The 13,608-nt window shown below is 30.7% G+C and overlaps 3 protein-coding genes and 2 long non-coding RNA genes across 8 annotated transcripts in view; 4 read left to right on the top strand and 1 right to left on the bottom strand.

The window, feature by feature from the left end:
* Nucleotides 1–13,608, top strand: part of LOC139429855 (uncharacterized) — a 56,638-nt gene that overhangs the window by 22,943 nt on the left and 20,087 nt on the right. The gene's annotated exons all lie outside the window — the stretch shown is intronic.
* On the top strand, nucleotides 15–1,416 carry LOC111426140 (enhancer of split mgamma protein-like). The gene has a single exon (XM_023060516.2). It carries the CDS (start codon nucleotides 322–324, stop codon nucleotides 943–945), a length of 624 nt encoding a protein of 207 aa, XP_022916284.1. The 5' UTR covers nucleotides 15–321; the 3' UTR covers nucleotides 946–1,416.
* LOC111426715 (UPF0764 protein C16orf89 homolog) lies at nucleotides 3,501–5,264 on the top strand. Of its 4 annotated transcripts, none has more exons than XM_071195929.1 (6): nucleotides 3,501–3,580; nucleotides 3,663–3,798; nucleotides 4,111–4,244; nucleotides 4,298–4,435; nucleotides 4,485–4,934; nucleotides 4,985–5,264. In XM_071195929.1, exons 2-6 carry the CDS (start codon nucleotides 3,776–3,778, stop codon nucleotides 5,203–5,205), a joined length of 966 nt encoding a protein of 321 aa, XP_071052030.1. In that variant the 5' UTR covers nucleotides 3,501–3,580; nucleotides 3,663–3,775; the 3' UTR covers nucleotides 5,206–5,264. The 4 variants fall into 4 exon arrangements, with proteins under 4 accessions (XP_071052030.1, XP_071052031.1, XP_022917140.2 ...); XM_071195930.1 differs by having other exon boundaries at nucleotides 3,663–3,976; XM_023061372.2 differs by having other exon boundaries at nucleotides 3,663–4,038.
* Nucleotides 5,255–6,336, bottom strand: LOC139429781 (uncharacterized). The gene is made up of 2 exons (XR_011640363.1): nucleotides 6,276–6,336; nucleotides 5,255–6,192 (listed from the first exon to the last, which is right to left on the bottom strand). It is a non-coding gene; the product is annotated as an uncharacterized lncRNA (long non-coding RNA).
* Nucleotides 11,389–13,210, top strand: LOC111426160 (actin-5C). The gene is made up of 2 exons (XM_023060542.2): nucleotides 11,389–11,491; nucleotides 11,745–13,210. The coding sequence occupies exon 2, from the start codon at nucleotides 11,756–11,758 to the stop codon at nucleotides 12,884–12,886; it is 1,131 nt and encodes a 376-aa protein (XP_022916310.1). The 5' UTR covers nucleotides 11,389–11,491; nucleotides 11,745–11,755; the 3' UTR covers nucleotides 12,887–13,210.

Genomic DNA, 13,608 nt, shown 5'->3' with positions numbered 1-13,608 from the left:
AAACGCCCAGAGGGGCCCCCCCAACGGGAAAGAAAAGGAACGACGACGATAGGGAACTTATAGTGGAGGCAGGCAGCTGCACGTGTGCTTATAGAAGCACAGGTGGCCTACACTGTGGGAACGCCGCGCCAACTGCGATTCCCACGATCCAACCAACGGACCCAACTCCTATATAAGCCCAATCCCTCCACCGTTTAAACCACATTTCGTTTTGAACTAGCACACTGTTCAGATCGAGAGAGTTTCTTTCAAACGAGTAGTGAATTCGAGTGATTACTATTATTTTATTTTATTTACTTGGATTGTTATTTTCAAATAAAAATGGCAACGACATCTTACGAAATTTTATCCGCCGAAGAACCACAACCAATCTCAAGAACCTATCAATACAGAAAAGTAATGAAACCGATGTTGGAACGTAAACGACGTGCAAGAATCAATCGTTGTTTGGACGAATTAAAAGAATTAATGGTGACGGCGCTCCAAAGTGAAGGCGAAAACGTTTCTAAATTGGAAAAAGCCGATATCCTCGAGTTAACGGTTCGTCATTTACACAAATTGAGAAGACAACAACGTTTATCTGCGAATCCTGTGATTGAAGCAGACAGATTTCGCGCCGGTTACACTCATTGTGCAAATGAAGTGTCGAGATGTTTGGCCTCCATACCAGGAGTTGATGTTGGTTTGGGTACCAAACTGATGACCCATCTTGGGTTAAGACTCAACGAAATGGATAAAGTGTCACCTTTAACTGTTCATGTTTCAACAACGACACCTTACACACCACCCGGAACGCCAACCCCAGAAAGTGTTTATCAAATGCCTTTAACACCGGCTTCTTCAACCACCTCTTCAGTACAAGCACCCGGTTCGCCTATAGATTGTTCAACAACGGGACTTTTAAAGGTAGCCCAAAATAACGAACAAGTTTGGAGACCATGGTGAAAAAGTGCAAAAACTTTCAAAAAAATCTTCTTTTTTTGCTCAAATTAGTTTTAAGTTCTTTTAATAATTAATTTTCGGATTCGTCCTGATCTCTTCCAGCGTTTAAAGCTTTAATTAATCTTAGTATCGAAATGTTTTTATTTTTGTCGAAGAATGTCAATTTAAAGAACATTTTATTTGTTAACTTTTTCTGCGTTTTGTGATACCGATTTAGTCGGTTTATTTTTTAATTAATTAATGTTTATTAAAATAGTTTTTTTTGTAAGCCCCGAACGTTGTACCTGTGATGATAAATCGTTTTTTTTGTATAGAGAAAATGGGGTGAACAATATTTTGTAAAACGGTGCCTTAAAAACCCGTTAAGAGTTTCTCCTAAGTTGTAAATAGAGCGGTACTGTGATAGCGAGTCTATATATATTTTTTTGATAAATGATTCAAAATAAATCAATTGTTACTTAAAACTAAAAAAAATGAGTTTTCTTTACATATATTTGACACATAACGCCATCTATCTAAAATCAACCAAAATACAATTTCATTCAAAATTACACCACGGGATGCTGCTAGTTGATTCAATATTAATTCTTTTTAATTAACTTAATTCTCAACTTAATCTGATTCTTAATTATCTATTATTCATAAAAAATAATAAAATCAAATTTATCTCATATAAATCGATTTTGATTAAAAATTTAAATTTTAATCTCATATTAACGTAGATATGACCATGCTAATCTTGTACATATTTTCGAAAAATACACGATTTATACTAAACCATAAAAATACATTTAACATACCTTGACAATTCAAAAATTTTGACATTTCTCTTAATCGTGAAAATAGTTTCATATCATTTTATTGTTTTTAAATATAAAGTTAAATAAATTAAATAAATACCTTGATATAAATGATTAAATAGTTGCATTTGGCATAAATAAATAAATTAATTTTATAAATTAACTTTTCGTAATTCAACGTTTGCTACTAGCGCCACCTAATATTGTTATGTTCAACTTATTACTTATCAGAATATAGAATCTCTAATTAAAATAGAATCTACATACAAGGGTTAAATTAATCATTTATTGCTCAAACTGCATTTTATCAATACTTAGCTTTAAAAAAGATATTCATTAAAATATTATTTATTTATATTTTCGATTTATTCGTTTTTTACTACCAACCTGACAAATCAAAAACATTCAACATGTCATTGTCACTTTGACATCAACATTAAAATTATTTTTTTAACTATTTTTTTATGATCTTGTTTATCCATCTCAATGGCCCTGCGCAAGTAATATTGGGCTAGGTCAGTTTTGTTTACAGGGTAAATGACCCCTAGGCATAAAATGTTGGGTAAGGTTATGGTAATGGGGTCATACACACTTATTAAATTTAGAGAAAATTTTTATGTCAAACGATATATGCAAGTATATGCATGAACACAAAGTAAAAGAAATATTTTGATCAATTTTATATTTTGCGTAATTTGAAGTGAAAAATAGCAAATATTCAAACGAAATAATTTCGCGGCTTTTGTGTGACGTAGGAACCGCACTGCCTAAAACAAGTTAAATTGTCCGTTAGATAGCGCTTGCGGTGTGACAGTGTCAAAATAAAACCATGGATGTAATACAGTGTCTCTATTACATCCATGAACAAAACATAATAAACATAACCTACAAACACTCTATCTCTTTTCAATACAACCTAAATGACGTTCATCTCTTTCTCGCATTTGAGCGGGTAGCAGGGGACGCAAAAGTGAGAATCGTACGTCATCAACGTGGGAATTTTAAAAGCGCAAATGGGTATATAAATTTTCAATAATTTTTTTAACAATGACTTTGTTCGAAAATATTAAAAAAAAAAATAACGGTAACTATATTTTTATATAAACTTTCAGAAAATATAATAAAAAAAAAATCGTGTATGACCCCATTGCGCAATAGTATTGGGCAGGGTCAGTTTTATTTATAAGGGTCAGCGACCTTATTTTTTACCTATTTGGTATTAATTATTATATGTAGATTACAACATTGAAATGACTACAACCAAATAATGTATTAATCGTAGTAATCGTCACAAATTTTGTGATTTATAGGTTAGGTTGAAATGAATGAAATTGAATTTCAAGAATTATCTTATTTTCTTTAATAGCGCCATCTATGAGGTTTTTGTGACATGAATTTTGTTGATAACTATTTTCTTTTAACTACTTACGCTTTTGACATTTAAATAAATCTTTAATGTATTCTAACTAAGGTTTATCAATTAAACTTTTAATTATTGCATCTTTTCTAAAGTAAAACCAAAAAGAGATTAGAAATCTTGGTAAGTATAAAGTTGATTTGACCAATACAGGGATTTGGCCAATAGATGGCGAATAAAAATTAAAATCAACAAATTAATTAAAAATTAAAAAGAAATTATATAATATACAATAAAAATAAAAACTTATAAAAGCTTAAAAGCAATCGTTTTTTATAAAACTTTAATTAATAAACTCAAAGTTATTTTCTCTTATAAATTTTTAATTTTTTGAGGTTGGTACTAAAATATTGTTGGTGGGTTAACCCCTTTTAAATTAACTTTTTATACCTTAAAAGCACCTGTTTTATATTAATAACAGGTAAATAAGTAAAATGATGTAATATTTTTCACATACTAAAAGAATTGTTTAATTAAACAAAGTGTTTTAAAATTTGTTTCAGATATCCTAAAAAAATAACCTCAAAAAAATGGAAAAGCGTTCCTTTGCAGAATTCGCTTTATATTTTAGTCCTGATTAACGAAGATTTAATTGAAACTGAGTTAAAGCATCAAAATGAATCGATACAAGCATAAAACGTAAAGTAAAAATAAATCGTCACCTATTTAACGAGAATCACCAATTATGATGACCACCTTTGAGAATATAATTGAATAGATGTTGGAATAAAAATGATTTTCAAATATATTAATCGGCAACTTAATAATCACAATGCATTTTTGGTTGCCCGTTTTTATTCAATTCTTATTGAAGAAAGTATGCTACGATTTTATTGCGTTAATTAAGATAACGAATACATAAATCAAGAACAATTCTTGGTTTGTGAAAAACATGTTTGATAAACCCTTGTATTTGATTCTTTTAATATTTCTTTCTTTCCAATCGTTTAGGAAATATGGTTTAAATGGGGAAGAAATAAATTTGGACCTTGTTGTATCCGCTTTTGAAAAGACCGTTAATTATATTCATAGGAATAAAAATAAAATGAACGTCGATGCAATGTTTTTAACGGTTTTAACTCAAGGTACGATTTTATTTGTTCTATTTGATTCTTTTAATATCAGTTTAATTTTTTAGCTAATATAAATTATTTGAAACTAAATAATGTTATAAAGAAAAAGTATTTTAATAAAATTATTAATGTGGAGAATAAAATTTTAGATACACATTCGAGATTAAAAGAAATCGAAAGGGAAAGCTCAAGAAATTATTTATGTAACTCCTTATTTTGTTTCTTTATAACACATTAACAGTCTTCTTTTAGTTAAAAACACTATTTTAAATCCACAAATTTGGAATAAACCAATACAATTCAGAAACAACACCTTAAAAGCAAATAAATTTAACAGGATTAAAATAAATAATTTGAATAAATTATTCGATTATTACAAAAAACAACGGCTTAACGAACAAAATTCCGATGCTTGTTTAATGGAATTGTTACAACAATCTCATCGTTGTAAACAAACCTCCATAATGAGCCCATTTTGCATTAAAACAATGGGGTTATTAAATAATCAAAGCTTCGATCGTGGATATGGAATAACCCACAGCTTATTATACCTTCAAATAGCAAAATCTCAACGCTGCAACATCAACGAGACCGGTTTAAAAGAAAAAATCAAAAACTTTTGTTCCGTTATTTTATGGGAGATGAAAAAAATCGCTGAATTTGGGTTTCATGATGTTTTTGATGATTTAGTTTTAGAGCAAGGTAAGAAGAATTAATTATTAAAATTTTTAATAACAATTTTTTTTTTTAAGTGACCTTATGTGGATATGAGGGATTCTCCGAGTTCTTTTCAAGCAAAATTATAGATCATATACTAAATATTCAAGATGATTTGGGTTGTTTTGGAATCGAAAAGGATTTTGTGGGAAGAATTAAACGAGAGAGTAATTTTTTTAACGATGGTTGTACTGATCATGCCACTGGACTTGGACTTTCCGCTTTATCGCTTATTTTACGTTTTATTCTACGATAAAAATAACCTTTTTTATTAAAATTAAATTTTAAAAATAAAAAGAAAAATGTAGCAATGAATTTGATGTGTATATTGAGTTGCCTACCTTTTTTAAATTAATAATTTTAATTAAAAGAATCAAAACATTTAACTTTGACCTTGGTTAATTTTTCCTTATTCAGAACAAAATTATAGGTCAAGCATTAATCTCGCGACGACCTCGTCTCAAGTTCTTGGTGTCTAGGTCGAGAGAGAGAAAGACCTCAAACTCAAGAGGTAAAAGACTCTCCTCACTTCAAGCTTAAAGCGACATTCAAGAATGTTCCTTTACTTTGCATCTTTCAATCCCAACAAATTTCTTTTTTAAACAAATTTGAATTAAAATTAAACAATTTCGAGTTAAATTTGTAAATAAAACCGTTCTCTTCTTTTGGTAAAACCATCATTTTATATAAAAGGCGATGTTAACGAGTTCGAGACTAAATTTGGAAAGCGGCTTATGAGATTTCAATACCATTTTCGTGTTATAGCACAACCAAATACTTTTATGGTCATCTATAACAGTTTCTCTTTACTTTTTTTGTTTTATTTTTTACCCAACGTTTTTATTCCATTTATTTCATTTTATTCCATTCAAATTAAGTGACGTAATTAAATTTATAAATAGGACGATTGTATTATTATTATTATTCAAGGTGTTTTTCTTTATTTCTCGATTTAATGGTTCGTTTATGGATTCGTTTACGTCACCTATGAATGTCATCGATATTGAATCATAACTAAATTTTTTAAATTTTACATTCCGAGCATACTCAATTTTTTTTATATAAAATTGATTCGTCAACGCCGATTAAATTACTTTTAATGCTGATTTAGCCAATTGAATTTCCTCAGTATTATTTAAAAGACAAATTAATTTACTTTGACGTTCATTAAATAAAAAAGTTAGGTTATGTCATCCTAAAAATTGTAATGATTAATTCTGGGGGGAAAATCTGTTCGAAGTACCTAAAATCAGTTTAATTAATCAATTAAATAAATAAATTGAGTGTTCTAAACTCAATTTTGAACGATTATTTTGGTCTACTTACCCTTTTTTGCGAAATTTATTAATTTTAGGAGGAAATGTAAGGGGTTGTTATTAAATCTCAAAAATATGATTTAATTTGGGTGGTGACCGTGAGATGAACTATTTAAAAATATTTTTTTTAAGATTTAATATTAATTAAATTTATCAATTAATTAACGATAAAGTGATATAAAGTTAATATATCTTATTTTGATTTTGATTTAATAAATTACAACGATAAAAATATAGGATTATTTCTTAAATGTCAAAGATGATTTAATTAGGGTTAATATCGTTAGATGGGGTGGGTAATTGTTTAAATTTAAATCAATTTTTATTTTAATTTATTAATAATTATATGTTGGAGTTGCAATTAGCACGTGCCGGATATTATTATTAACGACCACCGTTAGTGGAGTTCTTCGATCCGAATCTTCATCATTTTCTGCGTTTTAAACCCAACGAAACGTGATAAATTGTTATTAAAAAAATGTATTTGCGCTCGTTGCAAAGCGGTTGTTAAATTTTAAAAGAAAATTATCCGAGCTTGAAAATTAATTTAATTAAAACCGAAAAGGTGTAAATAAATTAAATCCTTTTCGAGAAATGTTTATTGCAAGAGAGCCTTCGCCTTTTTTACCATTTATGGACAAAAATCGAATTGTGTTTATGTGTCAATGTTTATCGCATTTTGACTCAACACTTATTTATTATGTACATTTCCGTTTTAGGTTGGATTTTCCGGGATTGTGTTTATTTAGATTAACAAAAATTTTTTTCAACGAAATGAGCAAAAAATATTGATCAAATCGAATATACGTGCCGATTATAATTCATTTCGATTATTAAAGTTATAAATAATAATAAATAAATTAGGTTAATTATTATAATAAAAGTTTATTAAAAATAAAAATTCTTCATTTGTGTCAATTAATAAAAATAAATAAATTAGCTTAATTATCATATTAGAGCAAACGTTTAATATTAAAACATTTTATTTATTAAAAATAAAATTAAAAATTCTTTTCGATTTACAATTTATATTAATAAATTGATTCCAATTAAAACAATTTTATAAATTAAAATAATTTAAAAAAAATAAATTAGGCGAAATGTCATATTGCATCAAACGTCAGTTATGACGTTTAGTAGGATTATTTTTGAGGTTAAAGTATTTTAAATAAAAATTGTTAAAATAATAAAATTGTTTGGGTTTCCTGTTAGATTAAAAAATTGTTTTCAACGAAACGAACGAAAAAATATTGATTCAATCGAAAATACGTGGTGATTTTGAAATATTAAGATAAGATGTTTTATTTTAATATTTGGAGATTTCTTAGTAACTACATATATTAATAAATAAACAAATAAAAAGATTTCTTTCGCTGGAAAATAAAATAAAATGTGTTTTTGCTCTAATAATTAGAAATCAACCTGATTGTATTCGCATTCGACTTAATCATTCTGCGTAGTTGAACGATTAAGTTGTATTCCATTAAATTCTTGTCTTATCTAAATGACTATTACTAAAACTTATTGAAAAAATGAGTGAATTAGAGTTGTGGAATCTACTCAATTCAATTGAAATTTATTATTAAAAAAAGTATGATTGGAACTTGAATGTAATCCAATGTAATAATCAATATCAGATAAGATTAAATTACACAGAACCTTATCTTTTATCGTAATACTTAATAAATTCATTTAAAAAAACAATGACTCTTACATAAAACGTATTACACACACAACATATTTTTTTAACATTGCAAAAATCGCTTAAAAAGGATAAACCCCATTTTTAGTCTTCATCCGTTGGAACAGAACCGAATAACATCATCTCGAGTACCGTTATCCGCTTCAGATTCCACTCTCACAGCCTCGCAACAACGCGAAAGAGACAATAAAACGAGAATAATAAGAAAATAAACGACGAAGAAAATAGAATCCTATTCCATATTAAAGACGCGTCTCGCATCCATTCACGGAGAGTTCGGTTCTTTCGCTGAATTGTGACCAAATATAGAAGCAGTCGTCGGTGTCACGTGAAGAGAGTCGAAACGGTATCGAAATGTCTTCGTCTTCATTTTAAAATCAACTCTAAAGAAGAACGAAGTTGAATGGAAACTCTAAACCTATACCTACCTCAACCCGGGGAGAGGTGAATCATCAAACGAAAAATCGATATCTTTTACCCCCTCATTTCCGCGTTGGTAACGAAATTCGGAAAGTTTTTCGATGACTCAGATTCTCGTTTTGATTATTTATCTTGGTTCCACGAAGGGGAACTTGTGACTCAATCTAATGCTTCAAGTTCTCTCATTTTCTGATTCATCACATTAAATGAATACAATAAATGAACGGAATGAATACTAAATAAAAATAATTCTATAAAATTAGAATTTCTCGGCCCTAAGAAACGCTGTTGTGTTCATCGACCTTAAGAAGAGCTCGCGCGGTCGCAGTTGGGTTAGTTGCAGACCAAATTGTTACCATATATGGTAAAGCGATCCTCGAATCGACCACCGCTTTAAGTAGACGATGAATGGATCGGAATTGTATCCAAGGCGAACAAATATCTCTTTGTAGATAACCTAAAAAAACATATTACTCTATACGTTAATTTTTAACGCTCTAATAAGTTAAACAAAGCGTAAATTAACTTAAATTTTAATTGGAAATAATACGAGAAATATTCATGAACGTGTTTGTTAGAATAAAATCGAAGGGGGGTTTCTAAATATAGAACGAAAACGGCTTCAGGTCGACCACTTGCACCGAGCGGAATCGAAGCGGTGCTTTGACGGGATCTCCCTTTTCATCTCTTCCCCCTTCGTCCAAATCCTAAATTCAGCACCCAACAACGTCTGTCGTAAGTCTACCGAAAGCTTAACTCGTGCCAAAAAACATTTTTTTTTCAAGATCAAGGTTACAAATAAATATCTGCAATTAATAAATTAATTAAAACTTTTAAACGCAACTAAATTAGGTTATGCGTTAAATTTTGACAAACGTCAAGGTGACGCTTAATATTTCTTTTTATTAAGAAATAAATAAATCAATAAATAAAATCATTTCGATTATTAATGTTATAATTATATATTATAAATAAATTAATTCGAATTAAAACGATTTTAAAAATTAAAATAATAATTTCAAAAAGAAATAAATTAGGTTTATTGTCATATTAGAACAAACGTTTAATAATAAAATTTTTATTTATTAAAAATAAATAAAAATTCTTATTTTGTCACATTTCTTTTCGACTTCTTTAGTTTTTATCAACTTCCTGCGTATCCCACTTCCTTTCACTTTTTTTCCTAAAATCGCAGCCTTTGGGGGTATCTAGCGCCTCGCCCGCAAGCGACCTCGGCGATTTGAGGCGAAATCCTTCCTTATATGTCTTGGTAAGACTACAAAGTCTCTTCTAAGATGATATTTATCCTCAAATCGTCGAGGTCGCGCTGGAGTTGATATATCAACAACGAAACGGTCAATTTTGAAGAATTCTCGGCAATTTGAGGCGAAATCGTACCTTACACATCTTGTTGAAGATACAAACTATCCTATAAGAAGAGGTTACTTGCCAACGAGGCGCTCAATTTGATACATGAACTTGAAATGGTCTATTTTGATAAATTTCAAGAATAAAATTAAAATCCACTCTATTAGATCACACTTTGATTTTAATTTAATAATTTAATAAATTACGATCAAAAATTAAATTTTCTTTTCAAGGTCAATTTAATAAAGTCAATCAATTTGACGTCTAATTAACGGTTAATATCAGTTAATATTATATTAGAGTTTAGTAAATCTTATTTATTATAAAATAAATAAGTAAAAATTCTTGGGTTGTCTCGATTCTTTTCGACTTCCTGTTTATGTTTTATCAACTTCCTGTGTATCCCACTTCCTTTCGCTTTTTTTTCTAAAATATTTATAACTTTTAAATTCTTCCAATTTTATTTTCTTATCCTAATAAATTATCTCAAACAGAATCAACTACAACGTATTGGAACGTATTTATCACATACATTTATTTCAACGACAGTTATAAATTCCTGTACCGTTTTAGATCCACATTTCCCAGATGTTCTACGTAGAATCTAATTATTAAACACTTTTAACGTTTATTTTATTATTTCAACAACAAAAATTTTTTTAATCAATATTTATCGAACGTACTCAATTAATGACATTTTTGACATAAAAAATTTTTATTTCCCAAATACATTAATGCATTTTTTTGCTTTTAAACAATAAAATTAGATTAAAAATAATTTTATTTTTTTTTTAAATTCCTGTTAGGATACAGAAACCGTCGTGTACCGTCTGTTGCCGTTGAAAACCCGACGTCCGAAGCGGACCAATAAGATCGCTCCGTTCGTTTTATGCCCAAATATGGTAACGAAAAGGATGAATGAGGCATAGAACCGAGGCGGGGAGGCGCGCGAAAATCGCATTTAAAATTTAAAATAATAATAATATTTAGGCGGGCCATGGAAACGAATGATTTGGTTGTTATTTTGAATTTGACAGTTAAAAACGTCAAATAAGAAAGAATTTTTACAAGAATTAAAAGTTATTGAAACCCCCTTTTACAATTAATTAATTAATAATAATTAATCTTTTTGGTATTTTTCGTAAGGTTAAGAAGGACATTTCTCGCGGTGAGTACAAAAATTTTTATTGCGATTACGCGTTTAGGTTAGGTTAAGGTTATGTAAGGTTTATTTACGCATTCGAAGCCGGTAAACTTGGAAATGTTCCAGCAGGTGGTTGTTTTTGGGACCGATTTAGAAAACGTAATTTTTACTCAAATTAAAATTAAAAGAATGATTTTTTTTAAACAACTGGTGATTATGTCGAGTTGTTATATTTTAAAGTGCGATTTGAAAATGATTCGAAAAATCTATGTCATACCGTACAGTTTGGAGAGTTATACTCGACGTGGTACGAAGAAGCGGGGGAAAGGAGGATTTTAGGTGCGATTGTGCACCCGAACTCCATATATGGTAATGTCTGGCGTCCGTGGTCTTCCGATTGGTCGGGAATCCACTGATACTGCGCCGTAATCCTGGTGGGGGTATCACCCTCCAGTTCGGGTATAAAAGCTGCGGGGCCCTCAAACCGGCATTCATTGTACACTTTCTGTGATAGTACAGTACAGGTGTTCCCGTAGCAACCAATTCGTGTGGATACACATTTTTTTTCTACTTTACTAATCAATTTAAAAAAGTAAGTTTTAATTATTATTATTATTATCAAATTCTTTTATAACTCACCATTTCATTTTAACCCACAAAGTCGGGTGAAATCAAATTGTGGAAAATTTTTGACAACGCCGGTTATTAATTGGGCGTGGCTGTCACTTTTTTCTTAAACCGACTTGAAGTTAGCTACAATTAAAAATTTTATTTTAATAATTATTAATATTTAATATTTCATCGGCGAATTAAATAAATTAACGTTTTTTTTTTATTTTTTCCAGCCTAATTCAAAATGTGTGACGAAGAAGTTGCCGCTTTAGTTGTAGACAATGGATCTGGTATGTGCAAAGCTGGTTTTGCTGGAGATGATGCTCCAAGAGCCGTGTTCCCATCGATTGTTGGTCGCCCTCGCCATCAAGGCGTAATGGTCGGAATGGGACAAAAAGATTCTTACGTTGGAGATGAAGCCCAAAGTAAACGTGGTATTCTTACCTTAAAATACCCAATTGAACACGGTATCGTCACGAACTGGGATGATATGGAAAAGATCTGGCATCATACCTTCTACAATGAACTTCGTGTCGCCCCCGAGGAACACCCAGTACTTCTTACCGAAGCTCCACTCAACCCAAAAGCCAACAGGGAGAAGATGACCCAAATTATGTTTGAAACTTTCAACACCCCCGCTATGTATGTTGCGATCCAAGCTGTACTTTCTTTGTATGCTTCTGGGCGTACCACTGGTATCGTATTGGATTCCGGAGATGGTGTATCCCACACTGTACCAATCTACGAAGGATACGCTCTTCCCCATGCCATCTTACGTCTTGATTTGGCTGGCCGTGATTTAACCGATTACTTGATGAAGATCTTGACTGAACGTGGTTATTCTTTCACCACCACCGCTGAAAGAGAAATCGTTCGTGACATCAAAGAAAAACTTTGCTATGTCGCTTTAGATTTTGAACAAGAAATGGCCACCGCTGCAAGTTCGAGTTCTTTGGAGAAAAGTTACGAACTCCCTGATGGTCAAGTCATCACCATTGGTAACGAAAGATTCCGTTGCCCAGAAGCTTTGTTCCAACCTTCGTTCTTGGGTATGGAAGCTTGCGGAATCCATGAAACCACTTACAACTCCATCATGAAATGCGATGTTGACATCCGTAAAGATTTGTACGCCAACACTGTCTTGTCTGGAGGTACCACCATGTACCCAGGTATCGCTGATCGCATGCAAAAAGAAATCACTGCTTTGGCACCATCTACAATGAAGATCAAAATCATTGCTCCACCTGAAAGGAAATATTCCGTATGGATCGGTGGATCCATTTTGGCTTCTCTTTCTACTTTCCAACAAATGTGGATCTCCAAACAGGAGTACGACGAGTCTGGCCCGTCCATCGTCCACAGGAAGTGCTTCTAAAGAGGATTTGGAAGTTTGTAGCCGCAGCCGCTGTCGCCGTCTTCGTCACCGTCGTCGTCATTCCTACATGTGCATTCCACGACAACATTGTATTATATCTGAGTTCGGGGCCCGCCGAGCCGGCACACGAGGTACTTCTATAGCCGTGTTTTTTATAAAAACAGCGAGTGACAATTCCGCTAGGCCAAAGTATTACTGTCTTAATTTCTCTTATTTTTTTTGTAATTTATTCCATCAGATTTTGAAGACTATTATATTATTATTATTACTTTTAGGCTAATATTAATGGGATAATTAAAAAATAAAATCACAAAAATAAAAAAATCTTCTGTATTATTTTCCTTACCTCTAATTCAATTTATTTAAACAAAATTCTTCCAAGATTGTGCTTATCATATAATATAGATTAATTTTTGGAATATAAAACGTAAAATTAAAGTTTAAACAATTGCAAAAAGAATACTTTAAATTTAATAAATAAGTGACCTTAAACTCTGCCATCTAGTAGTAATATCAAATTACTTTTATTTACAATTTGTTTGGCATATTATTCATCAAGAAGAAATCCATTTTCCGCTTGAATTGATTCCACAAAGTCTCGCTTTTTTTTATTTCAGAGTTAATATATTTTTGAAATTTCAAATTAAAGCATTCAGTTAACACATTTCTTTGGCGCCATCTATGTTCCAATCATTTAATACATATCGAATGATAAAGATATC

This window comes from Onthophagus taurus, chromosome 5 (assembly GCF_036711975.1).
Source record: "Onthophagus taurus isolate NC chromosome 5, IU_Otau_3.0, whole genome shotgun sequence".
NCBI classification, from domain to species: domain Eukaryota; kingdom Metazoa; phylum Arthropoda; class Insecta; order Coleoptera; family Scarabaeidae; genus Onthophagus; species Onthophagus taurus.
This window is presented reverse-complemented; position numbering and strand designations above follow the sequence as displayed.